Source organism: Eptesicus fuscus, chromosome 9 (genome assembly GCF_027574615.1).
Source record: "Eptesicus fuscus isolate TK198812 chromosome 9, DD_ASM_mEF_20220401, whole genome shotgun sequence".
Taxonomy (NCBI): Eukaryota; Metazoa; Chordata; class Mammalia; order Chiroptera; family Vespertilionidae; genus Eptesicus; species Eptesicus fuscus.
This window is the reverse complement of record NC_072481.1, coordinates 45,719,701-45,741,938: the sequence shown is the minus strand read 5'-3', so window position 1 is coordinate 45,741,938 and position 22,238 is coordinate 45,719,701. Positions and strand designations below refer to the sequence as shown.

The 22,238-nt window shown below is 50.4% G+C and overlaps 1 protein-coding gene across 1 annotated transcript in view; it reads left to right on the top strand.

Moving 5' to 3' along the window:
* The window catches only part of JAK1 (Janus kinase 1), a 134,462-nt gene that overhangs the window by 103,729 nt on the left and 8,495 nt on the right, over window positions 1-22,238 (top strand). The window contains exons 9-19 of the mRNA XM_054720877.1: window positions 2,736-2,893; window positions 5,131-5,254; window positions 7,154-7,340; window positions 12,011-12,117; window positions 14,774-14,917; window positions 15,653-15,740; window positions 16,242-16,369; window positions 17,224-17,359; window positions 18,864-19,015; window positions 21,713-21,863; window positions 22,007-22,101. Of these exons, the coding sequence (XP_054576852.1) occupies window positions 2,736-2,893; window positions 5,131-5,254; window positions 7,154-7,340; window positions 12,011-12,117; window positions 14,774-14,917; window positions 15,653-15,740; window positions 16,242-16,369; window positions 17,224-17,359; window positions 18,864-19,015; window positions 21,713-21,863; window positions 22,007-22,101 (1,470 nt within the window). The remainder of the gene's footprint in view (window positions 1-2,735; window positions 2,894-5,130; window positions 5,255-7,153; window positions 7,341-12,010; window positions 12,118-14,773; window positions 14,918-15,652; window positions 15,741-16,241; window positions 16,370-17,223; window positions 17,360-18,863; window positions 19,016-21,712; window positions 21,864-22,006; window positions 22,102-22,238) is intronic.

The window sequence follows — 22,238 nt, the reverse complement described above, 5'->3', positions numbered from 1 at the left end:
CCATCACCTTTCCCTTTCCCTTTCCCTCCCCCTCACTCTCACTCTCTTTCCCCCATCCTCTCTCCCTTCCACCCGTTCTAAAAATCAGTGGAAAAAAGATCCTCAGGGGAGGATTAACCAAAAAAGAACATATTGATATGTCCCTCCATTCAGGTGCCTAGGGATCTGTCTGCAGAAACAGTGAAATGTAGGCATTGATCTGTGAGTGAGAATGTTTATCCCAAGAGCATTTACAGTATCAAAATACTGAAAATAATCTAAATACATCATCATAAAAGAATGAGAAAATAAATCATAATTTACTTAAGTAGTGGGATCTACCTAATAAAAGAGTAACATGCTAATTGACCATACCTTTGTGACACCCACCAGTCAATCAGGAGTGAGTATGCAAATTAACCCAACAAAGATGGCGGGTTAATTTGCATACACAGGCACTGAGCGGCTAGGGGCGTTCTGTACCACTCCAGCCGCTCTGGGCCTCTGGGCAGCGTGGGAAGGCAGAAAGGTGGCTCCACCCAGAGCGAAGGTGCTGCCGGCAGCTAGGGGAAGGAAGGCCCATTCTTGCATGAATCTTTGTGCATCGGGCTTCTAGTATTATATAAATTGCTGAATTTTTTAATACTTTGGAAAAATAACTTTCTAAATGGAAAAGAGCAGAATATAAAACAATCAATAGAATGGTACCGGTTTTGTTCAAAAAATGTTGAAAAGGTATGTATATACCTATATGTGATCTTAGAAAAATAATAAAATATTAACAGTTATTATTTATAGTGGGATTCTGAGTGACTTTAATTTCTTATTCCCACCCTTTTTAAAACAATATACATTAATTTCATCAGGAAGCCTTGGTAAAAAACGAAGTGCAGTAGAAGTGTCCAGATAGATGTTAGTGGGAAGAGGGAAAATGTAAGGAGAAAATATAAGTGTTATTTATCCAGCACATTATAGCTATTAGTCTGTGTTGTATGCTGTGTCTCCATTGCCTTGTGTAGTCCTCACAAGAACCTTAGATGCGGGAATTTTGGTTCCATCTCCAGCGGGAGTCTGAGACTTGTGGAGAGGTGTGCAGGGCCCAGGGTGAGAGAGTGGCAGCTCCGCCTGGGCTGCTTCGTTTCCAAGGCATTCTCTTGCCCAGAGACTACTGTGAGGGGGAGGTTGGCACATCGGTGGTCTGGCTTTTCAGTGCGGCCAGACCCTGCCGGAGCATGGCAGAGGAGCAGCAGCCAGCTGCTACGGGTTTTTGTGAGCCTGCCCTGTCCTGGCTGACAGTCAAGCCTGGCACCCAGTGGTACACCTGTCATTTAAGTTAGAGCTCACTCTGACCATATGGGCCGGAGACTGTGCCACGCTAGTGCTGTGTAGGGAGCAGGGGAAAGTGAGGAAGAAATAAATACTTGATCTTCCCATTACTTGATTTTCTTATACAAACACTAGCTCTTACTGCATGTCAGATACCTCCTATTCTAAACACTACAAATGTCAACTCTTTGAATTTTCATATTGACCCTATAAGGTGGGTATATTATTATCCCTGTTTTACAGAGGAGAAAACAGGCACAAGAAGGTTAAGTAGCTTACCATGGTCACACAGCTACTAGACTAAACCATTTGAAATTGCCAATATTTGACAGTCTTTGGCCTATAAAAGTGATGATTGCACGTGCTTAGACATAATAGCAAGTGGAGATAACATGATTTGAATCCAGATGAACTTGCTCCAAAACCTGCGGGGAACACTGTGCAGTGCTTTCTCTTATTTATTTCACTACTCCGTCCCTTCACAGCCAAGGGGTTTTCAAGCATCAGGAAAGCATGATGCTAGCACGTTATAAAATCATATCTTGATTCGTCTCTTCTCTCTGCGTCTCCTCAACGTCTCCCATTTACATTCAGACTTCCCCTCTTAGGGAATGTAAGTGCTTCTGTGGTGTCTCATATGACTGGATGAAAGGTTACCCAAACCAGACCATCTTGAATTTGCTTCTTGGGGATCTGCAGGTGGATGCCAGGTTACACCTGAGAGGAAGCACATTTAGCACAATCTCCTTCCTGAATTGCCATCCCTATGGTGGCCCTGCATTCTCTTGGCCTCCCTGGCTCACAACCCAGAGCACTCCTCTCTGGCATTACAGCTCACTGTGACTAGGTCCTTCCCTCCATCCTGTTTTGTTGCTTTTATCCACCACCTTCCCCTTCACTGGTCTGTTTTTCTGTCTCCAGCCTCTCCTTTCTTCAGTCCTGTGGAAAGTGATCTGTGCATGAGATCAACCATCTATGCTCTGCTTCCTTTCCTGTAAAACAGGTGTAATGCCTGCCGAGGCAGTCATTGCTTAGTGCCAAGACCAGGCTACCATTACACGCACTGTGCTCTCCCGTCTCCATTCTCATGCCTCTGCCACCTTGATTCTGGCTTGCTTTCCATCAGCACCCAGGTGGCAGCTTCCTCACAGGTCTGCCTTCCACAGCTTCCCCCCCTCCCTCCCTCACACACACACACACCGTACCTCATCTGATAGTTTTCAGATAATAGCTGAGAAAGTGGCAAATGGTCAAAATCCTATGTAAATGTAAGTTATCAACAAAAGGAGTTTCCCTTTGAGGTCATGCATTCTCCATTGTGTTTTTGGTGTCATGCATTCTCCATTCTCCTGTGTACCTCCCGATAGAGTTAGCTGCTTAAGATGGTAGGCAGATGATATAACATGGGCATTTCTTCTCTCTCTCCACAGGAACTGAAGCTCTCTTCCCACGAGGAGGCCTTGTCCTTTGTGTCCCTGGTAGATGGCTACTTTCGGCTCACAGCAGACGCCCATCATTACCTCTGCACTGATGTGGCTCCTCCATTGATCGTCCACAACATACAGAATGGCTGTCACGGCCCGATCTGGTTGGTTCTCTCACCTTTACAGTTGCCTCTGGTGTGAAAAGAACCCACATTTTAGTGATGGGGAGTGTGGCCTCCTCAGACACAGGTGTCATCAGCTGCTTAGGTTGGGGCCAGTTGAGCATATTGTTCAGTGCTGACCTGGTGCTCCCTGTCCATCTCTGTTGTCCGTTGGTCAGGCTTTCCTGTCCTCTCTCATCTTGGTCCCTGCAGCAGGTCCTCAGCTCTGTCCCTTCCTGGGGTCTCCTCGTAGTTTAACCCCTCACTTCTTCCCAGCTGACCAAGAAGTCTACACTTCCTAATCCCTTGCAGTGCCAAACAGTGCGGATGACTTAAGAAAGTAGGAACAGGTCTCAACATCAGAAGAGTAGTAAGTAATGGAATCCCGAGTCAGCTTGTTGTAAAGTGTCCGATAAATGATAGTCGGGGCGACCACGCCTTAGAGCCAGGAGGGGCCTTGTTGGACTCTCGTCCCTCCTGCATCTCAGAACTAGTAGCTGAGGTGTCCAGATAGCTGTGGTGATGGGGCACTTAGTACTACACGAGCAGTCAGTAGATTCCAGCTCTAACCAATACAGACACGCATACCTTTCTGGTCTGGAATTGAATTTGCCTCTGTCACTAACTTCTGCTTGCTCATTGGAGTTCTGCCATTGGAAGCAACAGGGATTCAGTTTACTTCCTCTCACACATGACTGCCCTTCAGGCAGAGGAAATCAGCTGCTGTGTTTCTTCTCAGTCTCTCTTTCCAGACAGAAATATATCTGGGGAAGCGTCTCTTTAGCTGCCTTCCGTGTGACCTGGTTCCCACCTTCTTCCCTATCCTAGTTACCTGTGGACAGGTAGTTTGTTAGGGGTGAACCCTGGCCTAGAGAGGCTCACAGGGAAATAGACACACGATGGATTGCAAGGGGCTGAGCATTATAGTGAAGCACGTCCTTCAAATACCCCAACCAGTTAGACTTCAGGGCCCTGGCACTTGCTTTTCCCTTGGCCTGGAATGCCCTTCCTCCAGAATCTGCATAGCACCACTTCCTTCAGGTGTTCCTCCAGTACCAGCTTATCGGTGGAGTCTTCCCTGATCACCTTCTATGATATAACAACCCCTCTTCCCCCTCCACACCCCACACTTCCTGGCTCCTTCACTCTGCTTTATTTTTCTTCAGAGGCATTGCCTCTTGACATACCATGTTTATTTCCGTGTCCATTCGTTTCCTGTCGCCCACTTTCACCCTCCCACATATGAGCTCCACAAAGACAGGGCACTGTCTTACTTTGCTCACTGCTTTTCCTCAGTCCCCATAGCAGCGCCTTGCACATCGTAGGCATTTAGTAAGTGTTTATTGACTGAATGAATGTTCGATGTTCTGGGGGGGGCAGGGGACCTGAAACTCATTGCCTAAAAGGCCTTCTCAGAGTAGGCAGCATTCCAGTTGGATTAAAACCTGAAGAATTAACAGTGGTTTGCCAGGTCTTAAAGAGGAGAAAGGGCCTCTCATGTGAGGGATCAAGGTGTGGAGGTGTCACAGACCAGGGAGCAGTTGGTCTCTGCCTTTCTCACACTTGCTGACCATATCAGCCCTTTTATCAGCACTTAGCAAGTACCATGTACTAGGTGTAGTAACCTCATATGTGTATTTATTTAGCAATTATTCACTGCCCTCTGTGTGCCGGGGCTGATCAGTCCTGGGAATACAAAGGAGTTCAAGACAGGCATGTTCCCCCTAAAATTTTTCTAATCTTCACTGATTTCTTTATTCAATTATTCCCTCATTCATTGAGCAGCTACTATGAGCCCAGGGGTGCTCTAGTCATTGGGGGTACAGCAATGGACAGAATAACCCCGAAATTGCGCCTTCCTGAGGCTCCTATTCTAGTGTGCCACCTGGGGACGGTGGGAAGGGACCCCCCACCACTGCATCAGGGGCAGCTCCCATCACCAGCTTGGGGGCGTTCTTCAGGCTAGTGCTGGAGACAGCATGTGTGGGGCAGTGGGGAAGAACATGCTCAGGGCCTTGGGCAGCATGCCGAGTCCTCCTCTGGACCTTGGAGCTCAGATGGTCTGTTTCAGGGCTCCTCAGCCTCTCTGCTTGCCTCACGTGTCATACCTGAGTGGACTTGAGGACAGGTAATGTGATGAAGCCGTAAGACTTGAGGCAGTGCAGGGAAGTGGTTGTCCCATAGGGTTCAGAGTGCTCCTGTTTGGTGAGCTCTTTCTCCCTGTGTCTCCCCCCCTCCAGCACAGAGTATGCCATCAATAAACTGCGGCAGGAAGGAAGCGAGGAGGGCATGTATGTGCTGCGATGGAGCTGCACGGACTTTGACAACATCCTCATGACCGTCACCTGCTTTGAAAAGCCTGAGGTCAGTCAAGACACTGGCTTGGGTCAAGCCACAGGGCCACAGGGGACACAACTTGGTCCAGGAGCTGCTGTGGAGAGGACTGCTCGTGGGGTGTGGGATGGGGGGTGGGTAGGAAAGTCTGGGTCTCCGAGAAAATCCCTGGCAGTTCTCCAAAAGGAGGCTGCTCCCCAGCAGCCAGACCCCATGACCTTTGCTCTTCTCTCTTCCTTCAAGGGGCCCCCGGCAGGGTCCAGTGTGGCTCTGGCAAGGAACATGACCAGAAAACCAGTTCACACCAACGCTTGCCACGTTCATTGTAATTACTTGTAGAGTGGTTTATTTTGCGCTCAGTGCCCAGGTCCGTGCAGGCCCAGAGCTGTGTGCGTTGGTGGCATTCACTGGTACAGTCCGTGCCAAGAAGGCACCTGGGCACGTGGCCTGACACCGTTCCTGCGGATGGTAGCTGCAGACATGTGCACAGACAGGCTCCTAGCCCATGTTTTGACAAGTGGAGATTTATTGACTTGAAAACGCAGAATTCTTGACTTGATCCCACTAGACCACCCGTCTTTGTTATTCATGTAATGGTTTTAAAAGACAATGCATTTTACAGAATTAGTCCAAGTAAATACGCGAGTGTTGATTGGGTTTAATATGCACTAGGAGAACGGGTGGGTGGGGCCTGTGAGACGGAAGGCAGCACGGCAGCATATTGAAGACCTCAGACACAGAGCGGAAAAGTACCGAGGACCCTGGGGACTGGACTCGGGCTTGGGAGGAGGAACTGGCAGCAGGTACCCAGTGCTGCCCGGTGTCCTGGCCTTGTCTCTGGGGGCCACTGCCAGCCGGGGAGTTTCTGCACAGCGAGGCCTCACGCTGAGTCAGGCGCAGTGGCTGAGAACTTGTCAGGCTTGTTGTCTTGGCAGGAGGCCTGTCTTCTGTCGTCATTAGTCTTTGGAGGAAGTTCAATATTTTAACCTGGATGGGTGCATGAGACAGCTCAACCTCCTTCTAAAGTAGCATCAACCTGTACCAAGAATGTCAGTGATTCAGTGACATGGCACACGTCATGCCACCTTACCTGGGGGAAGCAGGGTCACAGATAGGAGTACTGTTTGTTTTAGCTCACTGGACTCTGTGCTAAGCACTTCACCCAGGCGTTCGCATGTAAGCCTCACCTAGCCCTGTGAGGTGGGTGGTATTAATCCCATCGTAGAGGCTGAGGCATCGAGATTTTAAATATTTTGTCCCAATTCACAGCATAAGTAGAACTTCCTGTCTTTCATTCTTGACCACTAAAATAGTTTCCTTTGAACCAAAAGTGCCCATGAAGGAAGACTTGTGCTTCTACTTCCTCTCCGTGACACGTGGAACCCTGAAACTGGACCAGACAGCTGACTGCCTCTCCCAGGGTGGTTCTCCTCAGATAGACATGTAGTCTGGGAGGCCTCGTTTGAGGGAGTTCCTGGATAAATTTGATAAAGCAGTTATTATCTCATGCATAATAACATTGGTTAACCTTCACGAAGTGCTTACTAAGTTTTCTATATGCGCCACGTCGTGTAATCATAGCAGCTGTTCTGAAAGCTCTCAGAGGTTGGCATTCCCATGCTTGTCATCCTGCAGGTGCGGAAGAGGGGCCAGGGCCGCTGTCGCGGGATCGCTGCTGTTACGCTGCCTCCCGAGTGTCAGCTGCCCTATCAGTGCCTTCTCCGCGACCCCCTTTTATCACTTACGCATGTATTGTTTTGCTTCCTTGGCTATAATAAGCTTTAATTTTAAATAATTCGAGATACAGAAGCGGGACAGAGATAACACTGAGCTTCTGTATACCCTTCACCAGCTTCCTCTTTCCTTCCCCACGGTACATATGCCCAACTCTTTTAAAACATTGTTTCTGCTCATTTTCCTGAATGGCAGGTGCCGGGTGGCCAGAAACAGTTCAAGAACTTTCAGATCGAGGTGCAGAAGGGTCGCTACAGTCTGCACGGCTCGGACCGCGGCTTCCCCAGCCTGGGGGAGCTCATGAGCCACCTCAAGAAGCAGATCCTGCGCACGGACAACATCAGCTTCGTGTTGAAGCGCTGCTGCCAGCCCAAGCCCCGAGGTCGGTCCCCGCGCCCGGTCCCCGCGCCCCCAGTGCTGCCCTGCCCTTCACTGACGCTCCCAGACCCAGACCCACCAAAAGGCTGCTCTTGGAAGAGGGCCCTCCCCACAGTTTCTAAGTGTTTTCCTTTGCATTTTCTTACCTGTCGGTCCCCAACTCAAATCCCATTCCTCAAGTGGAGCACTTTCTATAGAAAAAACACACACCTTTTCTCCACATCCCTAAGCTGCAGAAAGAGGCCTCTTAGGATTCATAAGCAGAAACTTCTTTCTTCATTAAGATAAAATGTCTTGAGATGCCCTTGTCAGTGGTTTATCTTAGAAATGACCTCGACACATCTTCTGTGGGCCAAGAATTGTTAGATGCAAAGACTCAGAAAGGCCTCACACCCGGTCCCTCCTCTCCAAGGATTTCCTGTCTAATACAGAAAAATGTTGCAGGGAAACGAGGCCACTGCAGGATAGAGCGTGTGCTTTAATTAACACACACATGGATCAGTCCCTGGGCTTACAGAGAAGCGATGGTCAAAGTCCTTGAGTTACAGGAAGTGGGAGGCTGCATGGAGGAAGTGGATCTTGAGCCGAGTGTTGGCCCACGAGCGGGAGCTAGGGCTTTTCCAGCAGAGCATGTGCAGGGCAGAGCAGCAGGCAAAGCCGGGGCTGCGGAGGGGAGCTGGAGGCCAATGCCCTTGGTGGAGTTAGGAGGGAGGGGAGACGGGAGGGAGACACTTAGGATTGTGGATGGCCTCGAATGCCACACAAGGAGCTGGGGTTTTATCCCATAGGAAGTGGGAGCCATGGGAAGATCAAGGAGTAAGATGGACAGGGGAGGTGACGGACTTGGCTGCTCTTTTGTAGGCTCTGGGAACCTGTCACGATACACTGCAGGTGGATTCATCACCTTTTCTAATGTGAGAACTGGACGGACACTTAGGGGTCCCACGTCAAGTGCCCCATTGTATGTATGAGAAAACAGACTTGGAGAAGTGTTTGAAAGTCAAGGTCAAGGAGGGGTTTGAATGGCAGGTCCACCTGGATGCCAGATCCCTTGACTATTGGGTTTTTTTGTTCCCCCACCATGTGTCAGAGCTTTCCCTTCATAGGGGTCATATCTCAAAGAAAGGGGAGCGCAGTTGTTTCTGAGGCCACAGGACGAATGAGCGAGGTACTCTGAGGCATCTGCCTGAAACATCCCCGGGTCTGGTAAGGAAGGGCAGCGAAGCAGCACCTGACGGAGGGCCTGGGTTCTTGGTGTGAATCACTTCTTGGTCTCCCAGCAAGGGGCTGTCACTGACTCTGGTGAAAGAGGAAGGACTTGTGTTCTGATTGGTCAGGTAGGGTTTCCTGGCGGCCTCATGGAATAACGGAGCCTTTGTTTTTGTGCTCAAAGCAAAGGTAAAAACTCACCTGTCACTTGGCCGTGAGACCTCAGAGGGAGTTAAAACCTTAAAGCCCAACCACCCTCTTTCCTCACATAGTCTGTGCTTCCAGACGCTCGAAGCGGTTTTTATTTCCCAGGAGTTAGTGGTCTCTGGGTGAGGTTGAGGACATGGAGAAGAGCAGCCCCAGGAAGAGACAGGTGGTGGCAGGGGGGAGACTGGGGCATGGCTCTTTGCAGGCACCAGCTGGGAAAGTCTCTGCTGTAGACGCCACCCCTACTAGCCCAGGCATGGGAGCAGCAGCTGTGGAGGGAGAAGCACAGGAAGGGAACGGAACCCGTCTGTCCTGGCTTTCTGTCGAGGCTCCAGGAACACTGCCTTGAATATGTCTAGTGTCTGTCTCTCCCACTTGGTGAGAACTCATAAACCAGGATCCGGGTCTCACTCACCACTCTGACTCCTGGGAAGCTCAGCACCCAGCATAGGATCGTCATTCACTAATGCCTGTCAAGTGATCATTACAGCCCAGCCGGTGTGGCTCAGAGATCGAGCATCGACCATGCACCAAGAGGTCGCCGGTTCCATTCCCGGTCCGGGGTATGCAGGAGGCAGCTGATTGATAGATAGATCGATGTTTCTATCTCTCTCCCCCTCTCTCCTCCCCTCTCTCTAAAGTAAATAAAAACATATATTTTTTTAAAAGTGATAATTACAGCAGTAGCTACCATATTGGTGGGTACTTACTAGTCCCAAGCAGTATAAATGCATATTTGCATTTCTTCCATCTACATCATAGTTCTTTGTAGATTTTATAAAGACGAGGAAATTGAGGCTCAGAGATGTTCAGTGACTTGCTGAAGGCCACACAACTAGTAGTATCAGTAATACTTACAACAATAGTAGCAGTGATGTTGGTTTACAGCTACCATCATGTGAGCAATGCTTGCAGTTTGCCAGGCAGTGTTTGAGGGTCTTTCATGTTTTAAGTCATTTAATTTTCAGAACAACTCAGAATATGTTGTTATCTTGATTATACTTGTCCAAGATCACTTAGGTAGTTAGAGGAGGAGTGGGGGTTTGAAGTCATGCTTTTAACTCCAACTTCAGTGATCTTTCCCCTCTTGCACTATCTTTGCAAAACTGCAGGTGCAGCCATCAGCCCAAGACTCTGGGGCAAGGGACAATTCTCTGACTCGGGGTTGGGGGAGGAGATTGGTGGGGAGGGGAGGGAGGGACTAGAGTTGGGGAAGAGTAAGAGTAAGCCCTATGAGTGAGGCCCTCAGAGCCTCTGTTTTCCTCTGCCCCTACAAATTAGAGAAGTGACGAAATCATGAACATTAAAGAGACTGCCATTTTGAGTTCCTCAGTGTCTCTGCCCTTCTGACCGCAAGGCTCTGATGGCCAGACTCCAATTTGGGTTTCTCACTTGAAAACACATTGGAGAAACTCCCCCTGGAATAAATTAAAAGCAGGCAGCCACTCAGAGTGGCCTGTGTGTTGTCCAACCCCACTGCCCCTCTCCACGTCTGAGGGTGACCTTGTTAGGAGGAGATAGGGGCCCACAGGGCTCAGTGGCCCCGTCACCACTGATCCTCGCCCTCATCTGTGGAGCCCAGCGTGCTGATTTCTGCACCCTTCAGCTCTGACTCTGAGGACTGCTGTTGCCAGGGCTCGATGAACCCCTGGTGCCACCAGGACGATGTGGCTAACATGTAAAACTGCTCACAGTCACGTTGGCTACCAGTGATGAGCATTCCCTCCCCATCGGGCACTGAGGTAAGCCCTGCAGGTGCAGTGTCTCACTCCTCGGCAGGGGCCACAGCGTTGGGTTTTCTAATGAGAACAGAGCTTCGTGGAGGTTAAACGGCTTCCCCTGCTCACACACTGGCCTGAGTGCCATATTCCTGGAAGCAGCTGCACAAGTCATCAGCCCCCAAATGGCCCGTTCCCATCCTCCTCTCATTTCCCGGGCAGCGCTGCCGCCACCCTGCCCTGGGATACCACTCAGCTGGCCCTTCCCGGATGTCTTGTCCGTCATGGCGTCCTGAGTTGCCTGTTTGAATCAGAGTTTACCCAGGTACCAGGGTGGAACAAAATAATAGAATGGAGGAGAGTAGACTCAGAATGATAACAAGGGAGCTGTATCTGAACCCAGTTTCTGGCACGCGGATTTGTACGCCCCACTGGGGCCAGGGGTGCTGTGGGAAGAAGGTGAGAGCCTGGAGCCATTCACAACTTCAGGGTGAATCCCAGGTCTAGGGCTTACTGGCCCTTGACGTTGGGCAAATGGTTTAATCGTTTAGAATCTCTTTTTTCTGACCTGTGAAAGTGGTGGGTAAAGATATTATATACCTCATAGGATTGTGATGGGGACCAATGAGTTAATAATGGTAAAGCTCTTAGGACCGTGGCTGATACAGAAAAAGCAGTTAGTGTCACTTGGCCTGTTACTCAGCAGCCAGTGGGTGAAAACGTAAAAACCTGGAGAGGTTCCCAGAGCACTCTCACGCGAGTCTGAGCGGAAGGAGGTCTCTTCCCCCACCTGTAGCTTCCCATGGCTCAGTGGTGGGAAGGTGACTTCCGTGGATCATACATTCCTAGTTAGTCACCTGTGCTGACCCTGGCTGGCCGATTTGATAATGTGTTCGGTTTGCTGTTTGAATCCATAGGATTTTGGCGATGGTCTGTTCATAATCGGCACAGTCAGCAGGTACTTAGTAAGTGCCATATGGTGTCAGGCAGTGTGGGAGTCCGGAGGAGTCCAGGCACAACCCTCTGCCTGGGTGACCTGTCCTGTTCTGCACGAAACCCGTTTTCACCTTCCTGCCTTCCCCCCTCCCTCCTTAGGCCCAGCATACTGCTGCTCCTCCTACCTCAGCTCAAATCCTTCAGCTCACACCTGATTATTCATTCACACCTTTAACAAATACTTACTGAGTGCCTACTGTGTGCCAGACTGTGGAGGTAGAGCAGGAAATGCTGGGGGAACCTTCCTGACCTCCTGGAACAGATCCTGCTGTGTCAGCCCACAGCACTCCGGCCTGTCCTCCGAGCAGTTGCACAAGTTGTAGCTTCCTTTTGATTAGTTAAGTATTTGATTGGGTTTGGCTCTGTGATTAGCCTGTGAGCTCCTGGAGGGCAGGAATGAAGTACTTAATAAGTATTTGTTGCATGACTGAACCAACAAGTGCACAAGTATGTGTTCAGCAAGCCCCCTGGCTCGGCAGACACTGGCTGATGGGAATCTCGGGCCTTTGTGACTCGGCTCAGACTTCTTCTCTCTCTTCCACAGAAATCTCCAACCTGCTGGTGGCTACGAAGAAAGCCCAGGAGTGGCAGCCCGTCTACCCCATGAGTCAGCTGAGTTTCGATCGGATTCTCAAGAAAGACATCATGCAAGTGAGTCGCCTTGCTCTTGGGTCCCGCCTCCCTCCAGCAGAGCAGCCAGGGGACGTGGGGAGTTGGGGTTAGGGCACATCCTAGAGGAAAAGGAACAAGGAGACTTTCCGAGTTAAAGCAGTTTAACCAGCACCCTCCCTGCCGGCCTTGCTGATGTTCCCCCTTCTCCGTGAAGGAAGGGGATCAGTGGGGCTGTGTGGGGTTGTCTAGGGCCCAAGGACCTTATGCCCCAGGACATGCTATGTGGCGCAGAACTTCTGAGATTTAGTGTGGACTTTCCAGAAGGAGCAAAGCTGAGGGAACACAGACACAGTGAGGCAATAGGAGATGCAAAATTGAGGCCTGAAGGAGGAGAACTGTCTGGAGAAACAGGTCCCAGGGCAGTGTCCCAGCCTTGGCAGGCCATTAGGCCAGTCTGCAGCCTTAGGCGGCTGTTTCCCTCAGAGCTGCCTGCAGCCTTGGCTAGGGGTGTGAGGCCCAGGGGTTATCCCCCTTTCTGTTCTGCACCCCTCTTACACAGAGCCATACGGCAGGGGAGGCTAAGGAGACAGCACCCAGCAGCCTTGCAGAGAAGGAGTCTGCAAAGGTCCATTTGTCACCTGGAGAGGCTGCGGCACTTAGGAGGAGTTGGAGAGCACATGATGGACTCACTGCCTTTAAGAAGGAGGTGGAGGTGGCGGGCATGGGGTTGGTTTGCTAAGTTAATTCCTGAAACTGATGGATAGGGCTTTGAGGGAGTGGAAGCCTACAGACACAGCTGCCTCCATTACTGTTACTTTCTGAAGGCCGGGCCTTATTCTCTGTCCCTCTGGTGGTGTCGGGGCTGTGTCTAGAGGTGCAAATCACCAGGGCAGCAGAGCCCCAGCCTCCTTTCTGTCTAGAACGTGGTGTGTGCTCGGGGCCTGCCTTCTTTCCTTCCTGGGGAGCTGCTGGATAACCGCCATCCTCCGGCCTCGAGCATTCATTCAGCCAGCAGGCATGGAGCACTGCCGTGTGCCAGGCGCAGTCGCCACCCTCGACCTTGTCTACCTTAAGTAGATATTTATGTTATCAAGAGACAAATCCCAAGTATAGCAGGATGGACAGCAGGATGTGGGGCTCTGAGACCGTCATCCCGCCTAACCTGGGGAGGACAAAGATGGCTTCCCGGGGACGTGGCATCAGAGCAGAGCCCCAGAGGGTGAAGAGCGAGCACCAGTAGAAGCAGAGGGAGCAGCATGGAAGAGGCTGACGTGGACGTGCAGGGCCTCTGAGGGCTGCTGTGGATCCTGACAGCGTGGTGCCGTGACTTGGCCACTGGAATCAGTAACCCTTCTGGGGAAGAGTAATTATCCTGAAAGCATATGGCTTTTCCGGGATGTTCTGGGAACACGCTTCCCATAACCTTGATGAATTGCTTCATGACAGGTGCAGCTCTAATGAGTACTCGCAGGCCCTTGCCAGGATCCGGGAGACGGGGCAGATGTATCACCATCTGCAGTGACAGATGACAAATGGTGGTGTTTGTGCAAATTAATATACCCGATTAACGATGATGTACATTCCTGTGGGGGACGGGAATCAGCCCACAAGGCAGCTACCATCCATTTCTGCATTTATAGAGGGTCCCAGAACAATAGAACTTCAGTTTACAGGTTTTGTGGGGTTAATATCAATGACTCAACCGTTCCTACGATTTATGAGTCATGTGCTGATTCCAAATATTAAGAATGTTTAGATCAGGATTATTCAAGCTTAAACTGGGAGGGTCCTTAGACACAGATCATTGTGTGCTAAGGACTTTGTGCAGATCGTCTCTTTAGTCCTAGTCCTCAGGCCATTCCTTGGGTGGGACCATCCATTCTCACCCGTGAGGAAACTGAGGGCCTGCCCGCCAGTCTGTGCCTCTGTCCACATCACCTTCCCGGTGGGATTGCTAGGGCAAATGCGTGTGTGAATTGCATCATTAATTCTAAAGTGTGCACACGTGCACTGGACATATGGATAGAGAATGAACAGTTCGTGTGTGAGAAACAATGAGTGCCTGGTTGGGGCAATCAAACAACACACCCCAGCCCAATAGGTTGGCTTGTACCCATCCTGTGCCAGCGTCTGTACCAGGAACCTTTGTACCTATTTGCGCATCTGACTCTGAGGCAGGTGCCATTATTATCCCCGGTTACAGAAAGGGGGCAGACATTGAGCATGGTAAGGGAACGTCCCTAAGTTAAATGGCCAGCAAGCAGTAGAACCAGGACTAGGAAGCCCCTGTGTGTTGTGCCCCAGCCTGTGAGCAGAGTCCCCAAGGGGGTCCTCTCTCTGTCTGCTCTGGAGGCCAAGGCCAAGGCCAAGGGCGGGGCTGATGTCGCGGGCTATTGCAGCACTGTTGGAAGTTTTGTGGTAGTCAGGGTTATGTTTTGGCCACAGGCTGTTCCTAGAAGTAGAAGAAAGGAAAGGACTGTTTGGGAATAGGAGGGCTGTCTCCTGGGGCCCAGGAAGTGCCACAGCTGTTTGGCAGGTAGCTTTTTGTTTCCTCTGGAGGCCTGACCAGGACAAGGTACTGGAGAGGCTGTGAGCCATTGGGGCTGTGCCCCACCCCCTTCTGGTACAGTGTGTTCCCATTAAGGCCTCAGTCCCAGACTCCAGCAGTCACCCAACCTCCTGCTTCCTCCTCCAGGGCGAGCACCTTGGGAGAGGCACGCGGACACACATCTACTCTGGGACCCTGGTGGATTACAAGGATGACGAAGGAACTTCTGAAGAGAAGAAAATAAAAGTGATCCTCAAAGTCTTGGACCCCAGCCACAGGGACATTTCTCTGGCAAGTGTCCTCCTGCTAACTCACCCTCCCGTTTCTGGAACCCGTGGAGCACAGTCAGCTGGGAAGAACCTTTGCCCTTATTTTGGCCTTGTTTATGGTTTTCAAACATGTCTTTTATGTAATCCCTTTTTTCACATGTAATCTTAGGTAAGTGAGGGAGGATTGGAGATGAAGTAGATTGAGCAGCTCTTCCCGCCGGCCTACCCCTCCCCTCGCCTCCCATTTCCTACCTGGAGGTTCTTGTGGCCCCAGGACTCCGGCCGAATGGTCGCCGAGTCCCTCATGTGGCCAGGCTGTCACTCCACAGTGTGGAAAATCGAAGCCCAGGGGAGCGGAAACGTACCCCGGATCCCACAGGCGGTACGAGAGATGGAGCCAGTTTGCGCCTTGGGGTCCCTTTTATTCTAACACAGTGCTGCACATCGTTAGTTCCCAGTGTTTAAAGGGAGAGAGAGAGGTCGGCGTGAGTATGCAATGGGGAAATTGTTAGCTAGCCTATCTCACCAGCCTCGCTCCATATCCTGTTAGGTTTTTCTAAATGAAGACCACCCCCCAGCCAGACTGAGGTCAAGGGGAAGGCCTGGCACTGCCCCTGGGAAGTCGAGGCCGGGAGCCGTCCTCAGGACCTGGGGGATGAGTCCTGAGCTTTCTGGGATCTGCCGACTTTTTGTCTCAGCAGAGCCCCTTTGGGGTCAGACCAGGGGTGGCTTACCCTCAGCCTTCCTTCTCCCACAGGCCTTCTTCGAGGCAGCCAGCATGATGAGACAGGTCTCCCACAAACACATCGTGTACCTCTACGGTGTCTGTGTCCGAGACGTGGAGAGTAAGTGAATTCTCTCTGGGAGAGGCGGATGGCCCTGGCTGGTGGGGGGGCGGAGGTGCGGGGGTGCTGTGAAGACACCCGGGGGTGGAGGAGCTGATACCCTCTTCTTGTCCTGGCTTCTTGCCTTTCGTTTTGCAATCGAGGGATTTGAGGTATCGAGCAGGTCACGTGTTTGGGTTAATAGTGACCATGGAACTAAATCCCACTTGTTTTTCACTCATTTCTTGAATGTTCACTTCTTGCCAACTCTGGGCCCTGGGAGGTTGGGGTGGGTAAGTGGAGTTGTTCCCCGTGAGTCGATGCATAAGGAGCTCTGGGCCAGGCTTGAACCCAGGGCTTGAACCGGCTCTGAATCGCTCTGCTGTTTGCCCCTCCCGAGGATGTTGGCATCCTCCCAGGCGAGCACCAGCCACTGGCAAGTGAGCTCTCGCAGGGGAGTGAGGGAAAGTACTGTCCCAGACAGACAGAAGGTTCCAGATGGGGCTCGTTTTGTGCTTGTAGATATCATGGTGGAAGAGTTTGTGGAAGGTGGGCCTCTGGATCTCTTCATGCACCGGAAAAGCGACGTCCTCACCACACCATGGAAATTCAAGGTTGCTAAACAGCTGGCCAGTGCCCTGAGTTACTTGGTAAGTATGTTCTGATCTGATGTTGGTGGTGGTCCACCAGGAACCAGAATGCCCTAGTAGGGCTGGTAGGAAGGAGGTGCTAGCCAGGGATAGCCAAGCAGGCTGGGTGCCCAGACTCTGCGGTTAAACACAGGTATGCCTGCTGCTCATGAACATGGTCATATTGGGTCACTCTCTGTGCTCCAAACGTATAAATCTTGATTAGAGGAACGTCTGTCATGTCAGAGGACTGGCTGCTGCATTGCAGTATACGGTAGGAGGAGAAATAGTGCAATACCTGATGAATGAATGAAACTACCGGCATCAGTAGTAGCTCACATTTATTGAGTGCTTACATGGTTCAGCTGTTCACATGTTTTACAGGTTCTTTTTTTTTTTTTTAAATATATTTTATTGATTTTTTACAGAGAGGAAGAGAGAGAGATAGAGAGTTAGAAACATCGATGAGAGAGAAAACATTGATCAGCTGCCTCTTGCACACCCCCTACTGGGGATGTGCCCGCAACCAAGGTACATGCCCTTGACCGGAATTGAACCTGGGACCCTTGAGTCCGCAGGCCGATGCTCTATCCACTGAGCCAAACCGGTTTCGGCTGTTTTACAGGTTCTAATTCATTTAATTCCCACAAAAGCCCTATGAGGCACGTTCTACTGTTACCCAGTTTCACTGATGAGGCCCATTCTATAATGTGCTCGGGTCACACGTTGGATGGGACACCTGGGCTGCCTCGGTCTGGCTGTAGCTGGGGACTGTGGAGGGATAGACCCAAGGGGCCAGGGTTGGAGATGGAGGGAGCGTGGGAAGACAGGCAGCCAGGGGCAGCCTTGTTGAGCTCACCCTCTCTACTCTGCAGGAGGATAAAGACCTGGTCCACGGAAACGTGTGCACTAAAAACCTCCTCCTGGCCCGTGAAGGCATCGACAGCGAGTGTGGCCCGTTCATCAAGCTCAGTGACCCTGGCATCCCCATCACCGTGCTGTCCAGGCAAGGTGTGTCTCCTCCTCCCCATGCCTCGCCCTTCCCCTCTCCCACACCTACCCCGAGGCACAGGGGGCTGGGGTTGGGGTTCTGTCTCCTTTTAGAAAGCACACTTCAGCAAGTGCGTGTCTGGTGCTCCTACTCTGCCCTGAGGGTTGGGGGAAGATACGGAGTGTAAGCGGGGTTGGTCCCTGACTCCTTTAAGGAGCTGACTGCAGTAGGAGATACAGACAACTCATCCGAGGTACTCCTGGTCCTTGCAGTTAGGAGCTGTGTTCACGCTGTCGGGTTAGCACAAGGGAGGCCACTGGTCTGGAAGTGGTCAGGGAGGTGTTAGGAGCTGGGCCTCCTGGGTCCTCCCTTGTTTCTTTTGAAATCCACTATAGTAGTTAGCAGTTGGGGAGGCACCTGAGCGATTGCATTTTCTCTTTGAATGAGGCTGTTCTGAGTGTGGGCCCCAAAGGAAAGAGACCTGGGAGCTGAGACACTGAAGCCAGTGTGGGAGGCCCGTGCCCCGGGTCTGGTGGCCAGTGGTCTCCAGCCCTGAGCACAGTGCCTGGCACTTAGAGTTTTGCTCCGTCGAAGGGGAAGGGGAGGTACCCTGCGGTTCGTGCAGGGGGCCTGTCCTGAGCAAGGATTTGAGGCCCGGTCACAGATGACTCTAGAACAAGTCGAGGAGCCGAGAGAGCCCACGAGAGGCCAGTTAAATGCTGTGGGTGTTCCGGGGAGTACGGGGTGATGCAGGGAGGTAGGAGGGTGACGGGTCAGTGAGGCGGGCCTGCAGCAAGGTGATGGCAGATGTGTGATCCCAGAGCACCGCCACACAGACCTGTGTCAGGAGGACGCGAGAAGGCGGAGAAGGAAGGGTGAGTGGGCCTGACCGTGAACGCCCAGCTCAGGAACCGCCCTCCTGCCTCAGGAGCCAGAGGCTGTGCCCTGAGACCCCTGTGCTGGTTGAGGCGCATGTCCAGGGACATGACAGAGGTTCTGCTCAGATCACTGGCCTCAGAAGCCAGAACAGGGGCTGAGAGGTCCCCGGTATGAGAGAAGAGTGACTTCTTTACCTCAGTCTTCCCTTGTTTTCCAAACGAAAGAAACCCATAAAAAAACAAACAAAACGTTGCTGGGTGATGGTGCAGAGTAGTTGAGATTAGCCCGCGCCTGCTCTGTGTAAGTTGGCCTCTTCTCCCTTTCCTCTCTTTCTGGAGCCTCTGTCCACACGGCCCCCCTGTTCTCCCTCCTCAGGGTGTTGGCCTCCACCCTGGGTGCTGTGCTGTTTCTGAGGCCAGAGCTTCAGAAGTCGGGGCTGCACACCACTCTCCTGGTGAGTCTGGTAACAGACACGTCTGCTGGCCCTGATGCATCCAGTGTCAAGGAGGAGGGGCCTGGATTCCTTTGGAAAACACCACTTGAAATAGTTTCTTTGTGAGCTCACAGTGCTTGCTGCAACGATAGTGATTTGCTCCCCAGGTGATTGCAGAGACTGATCTGTGAATGTCTGCTGTCTTTCTGCAGAATGCATAGAACGAATCCCATGGATCGCTCCCGAGTGTGTAGAAGATTCCAAGAACCTGAGCGTGGCTGCTGACAAATGGAGCTTTGGAACCACACTCTGGGAAATCTGCTATAATGGCGAGATCCCCCTGAAAGATAAGACACTGATTGAGGTGAGCTTTTGTTTTCCAGGGTGCGAGCTGAGTGAGGGCACCTTGGATGCTCGTGGCCGTCTCAGGAGTTAACAGGAAGCCTCATATTGTGGGAAGAGATGGGCCCATCTCTTGTGACCTTGCAACTGTAACTTAACTTACCTGGGCCTCAGTTTCAGCATCTGTGCAATGGGGATACATGAGACCCACTTTGTAGGATTTCTGTGAACACTAACTACATAATGCACATATAGTCCAGGCACACAATACATGTCAGTAGATCATTATAGTATTATTTATCTGAGGTTTCAAGTGCCTGTTAGTCAGCAAAATTAATACAGATATTTGTTGAGTTCTTTCTGTGTATCAGGCATTGTCTAGGTAAAAGTTGGGGGCTCACAAGAAAACAGACAGGCCTTGCCTTCCCTTGAGGATGTGGTAGGAGAGTTGGGCTAAAATAACAAAATAAGGATTCCATAACCTGCAGTTAGGTAGGAGTGCCATTACCCTCACTGTACGTGTTACAGGTCAGGTAACTGAGGCGCAGGAGCTTAAGACACTCACCTGGGTTCCCCAGCTAGATTGCAAAACAGGCGAGGCTTCAACCTCTCTTGGTCACTTGTGGAAAGAGGGGAGACTCTTAACTTCAAAGGGATAAAGTAGTAAAAATAACAGTAAAGGGCCACTGACCCCAACCCAGTGATTTGGTGATTGGAACACGCCTGTGTGTTCAGAGGAGTAGACATAACTTGTAGCTGGGAGGAGCTGCTCGAAGTCCAGGGGGAACGTGGCACTTGAGTTGTCTGTGGGAAGCAATGAGTGGTTTCGTTGGCCTAGAGCAGTGGTCGGCAAACTGCGGCTCGCGAGCCACTGACCTAGACTCTCGATTCCAATAATTACAGGCTGTTGTTGTTCCTTGTGATTAAGCCCCTATCCCAGTGGTCGGCAAACTCATTAGTCAGCAGAGCTGCAAACCGCATGTGGCTTGAGAGCCGCAGTTTGCCGAAGCGTATGGTGAGGAATGATGGGTGATAAGGTTGGAGAGGTGTCTGTGGTCAGATTGTAAAAAAGCCCCGATTGCATGAATTTTACTTGGGAGTGTCGTATGGGACTTTGAAGAGTTTTGTTGAGGAGAGAGAGGGTCGGAGGTCGGCTTGGGGACAGTTCATCTGGACACGTGGTTGGGATGGACAGGCTGAGGAGAGACCAGCAGGGACTCATGCTCCGAGGCTAGAACAGGATTGGCAGTGGGACCAGGAGTGGAGGGTGTGTACGTAGGAGGTCATTGAAGCGGAGAACCTTTAACCAGTTAACGTTTTGCCAAGTAAAGATGGTGCAGGACTTGGGAAAAGGGTGTTGGGGCAAAGCCAATAGGGAAACCATCAGATCTATAAATCTGTTTGGAATTTTCAGCCTAGGCTTTTGGGAAGATCATTTTATTTCGAACTTCCTTGGAAATAAAACAGCATACCCTTTGTTGTCTGTCAGTATTTATTGAGTACCTGCTTGGTACCCAGGCTGAGCAGGAAACGGGGATGGGGTGAGGAAGGGTATGTGCCTTTGATAAAAGAAGTCTGCCAGTCTCCTCCCAGGTAGCCTTGGTTGGGTTGGACAGCCCTGGGTCAGGGAAGGGTGAGTGACCCTCAGAGGTGAGGGCAGTCTCAGCTCCTTAACCCTTTGCACTCGCTTGCTTTTTTCTCGATTCCTGCTACCGATGCTAACTGTGTCGAGTCACACTCTACACGGTTAGCATCGAGATTAAAATTACTCTTTGAATGTATCAATAATTTGAAATATAAAAAAATCCAAATAAACAAGTTTGTATGAAAAGAAACTCCAGTTTTTTATTCTACTGCCGCGCTTTGTAAAATCTGGGGTATTTAAAAAATTAAATCCCGAGTAGAATAAAGGAATCGAGAAAAAAGCAAGCGAGTGCAAAGGGTTAATCCTAATCTCTCCCCCTCCCCTGGAACCCTAACTCTCACCTCACCCTCAGGGGGACAAGAAGAGGAACTAGTACTCTTGGGATTCAGCTACAGACAGAAACTGGAGTGTAGTAATTTCACTTAGTTCTTTTTTAAGTGGCATCAATTATTTCTGAATTTTAAAGTAATAAACAGTTGAAGAAAATAGCAATCACCATATTTCTGTCACTCCTGACACTATTTTACTTTGGCACACTGTCTTCCGGTCTGTTCGTATCTCTTGTTAAAATTGGGACCATGCTAGATAGAGTTATACATGCTATATCTTTTCATTAATATTGAGTGCTTGACTAAATAAGCTTTACAATTTTACAAATCCAATGTAAAAGTTGATTGCTCTGTTAAACTCTAATTTACTTAACTAATTTTATATCTGGCATTTGGGCTGTTTTCAAACTTGTAATGTTCTATCTAAATCTGCAGGGAATACCTTGACATATAAATCTTTGTTTATATCTGATTTATTTCTGTCATACAATAATTAGAATTAATGAGCCAAAGCGTTCCAAGGACCTGGAGATTTTATACATGTTGCCAAACTGTATTCCAGAAAGGTTGCGTAACTTGACTGGAATGCGGCTTCTTGGGGTTCAGGTTATTTTAGTATCAGAGATCTCCCTTGGAAGCAGGGCTGTTGGAAATTAAATTGGGATTGATTACTCCTCCTGACCTGGGGCTAAAAGGTTTGTGGGTGGTTCCTTTGGTTTCTTCCATGTTGTCTTCTTCTGCACAGAAAGAGAGATTCTACGAAAGCCGGTGCAGACCAGTGACACCGTCTTGTAAGGAGCTGGCTGACCTTATGACTCGCTGCATGAACTATGACCCCAACCAGAGACCCTTTTTCCGAGCCATCATGAGAGACATCAATAAGCTGGAAGAGCAGAGTAAGACACTGCCTGGCCCTGTTTAACCAAGATCAGCCCATGCCCTGGGGAGCTGGCTGGGGGGCAGGGGTAACTGATAACTGGGAGCCTGTGAGTGGCAGTCATGTCTTTTTAATGACATGTTTTCATTTTTCTTCTGTCAGATCCAGACATTGTTTCAGAAAAAAAGCCAGCAGCCGAAGTGGATCCCACCCATTTTGAAAAGCGGTTCTTAAAGAGAATCCGTGACTTGGGAGAGGCAAGTTACATCCTAGTACTCCCTGACCACATCACCTCCATCTGCATTTAAAGCTGCTCTCCATTCTTTCCCATTTCTGGTCAAGGTTCATAAGAGAGAGTATCTTATTGCACTTCCTTTGGGCCATTGTGTCACCG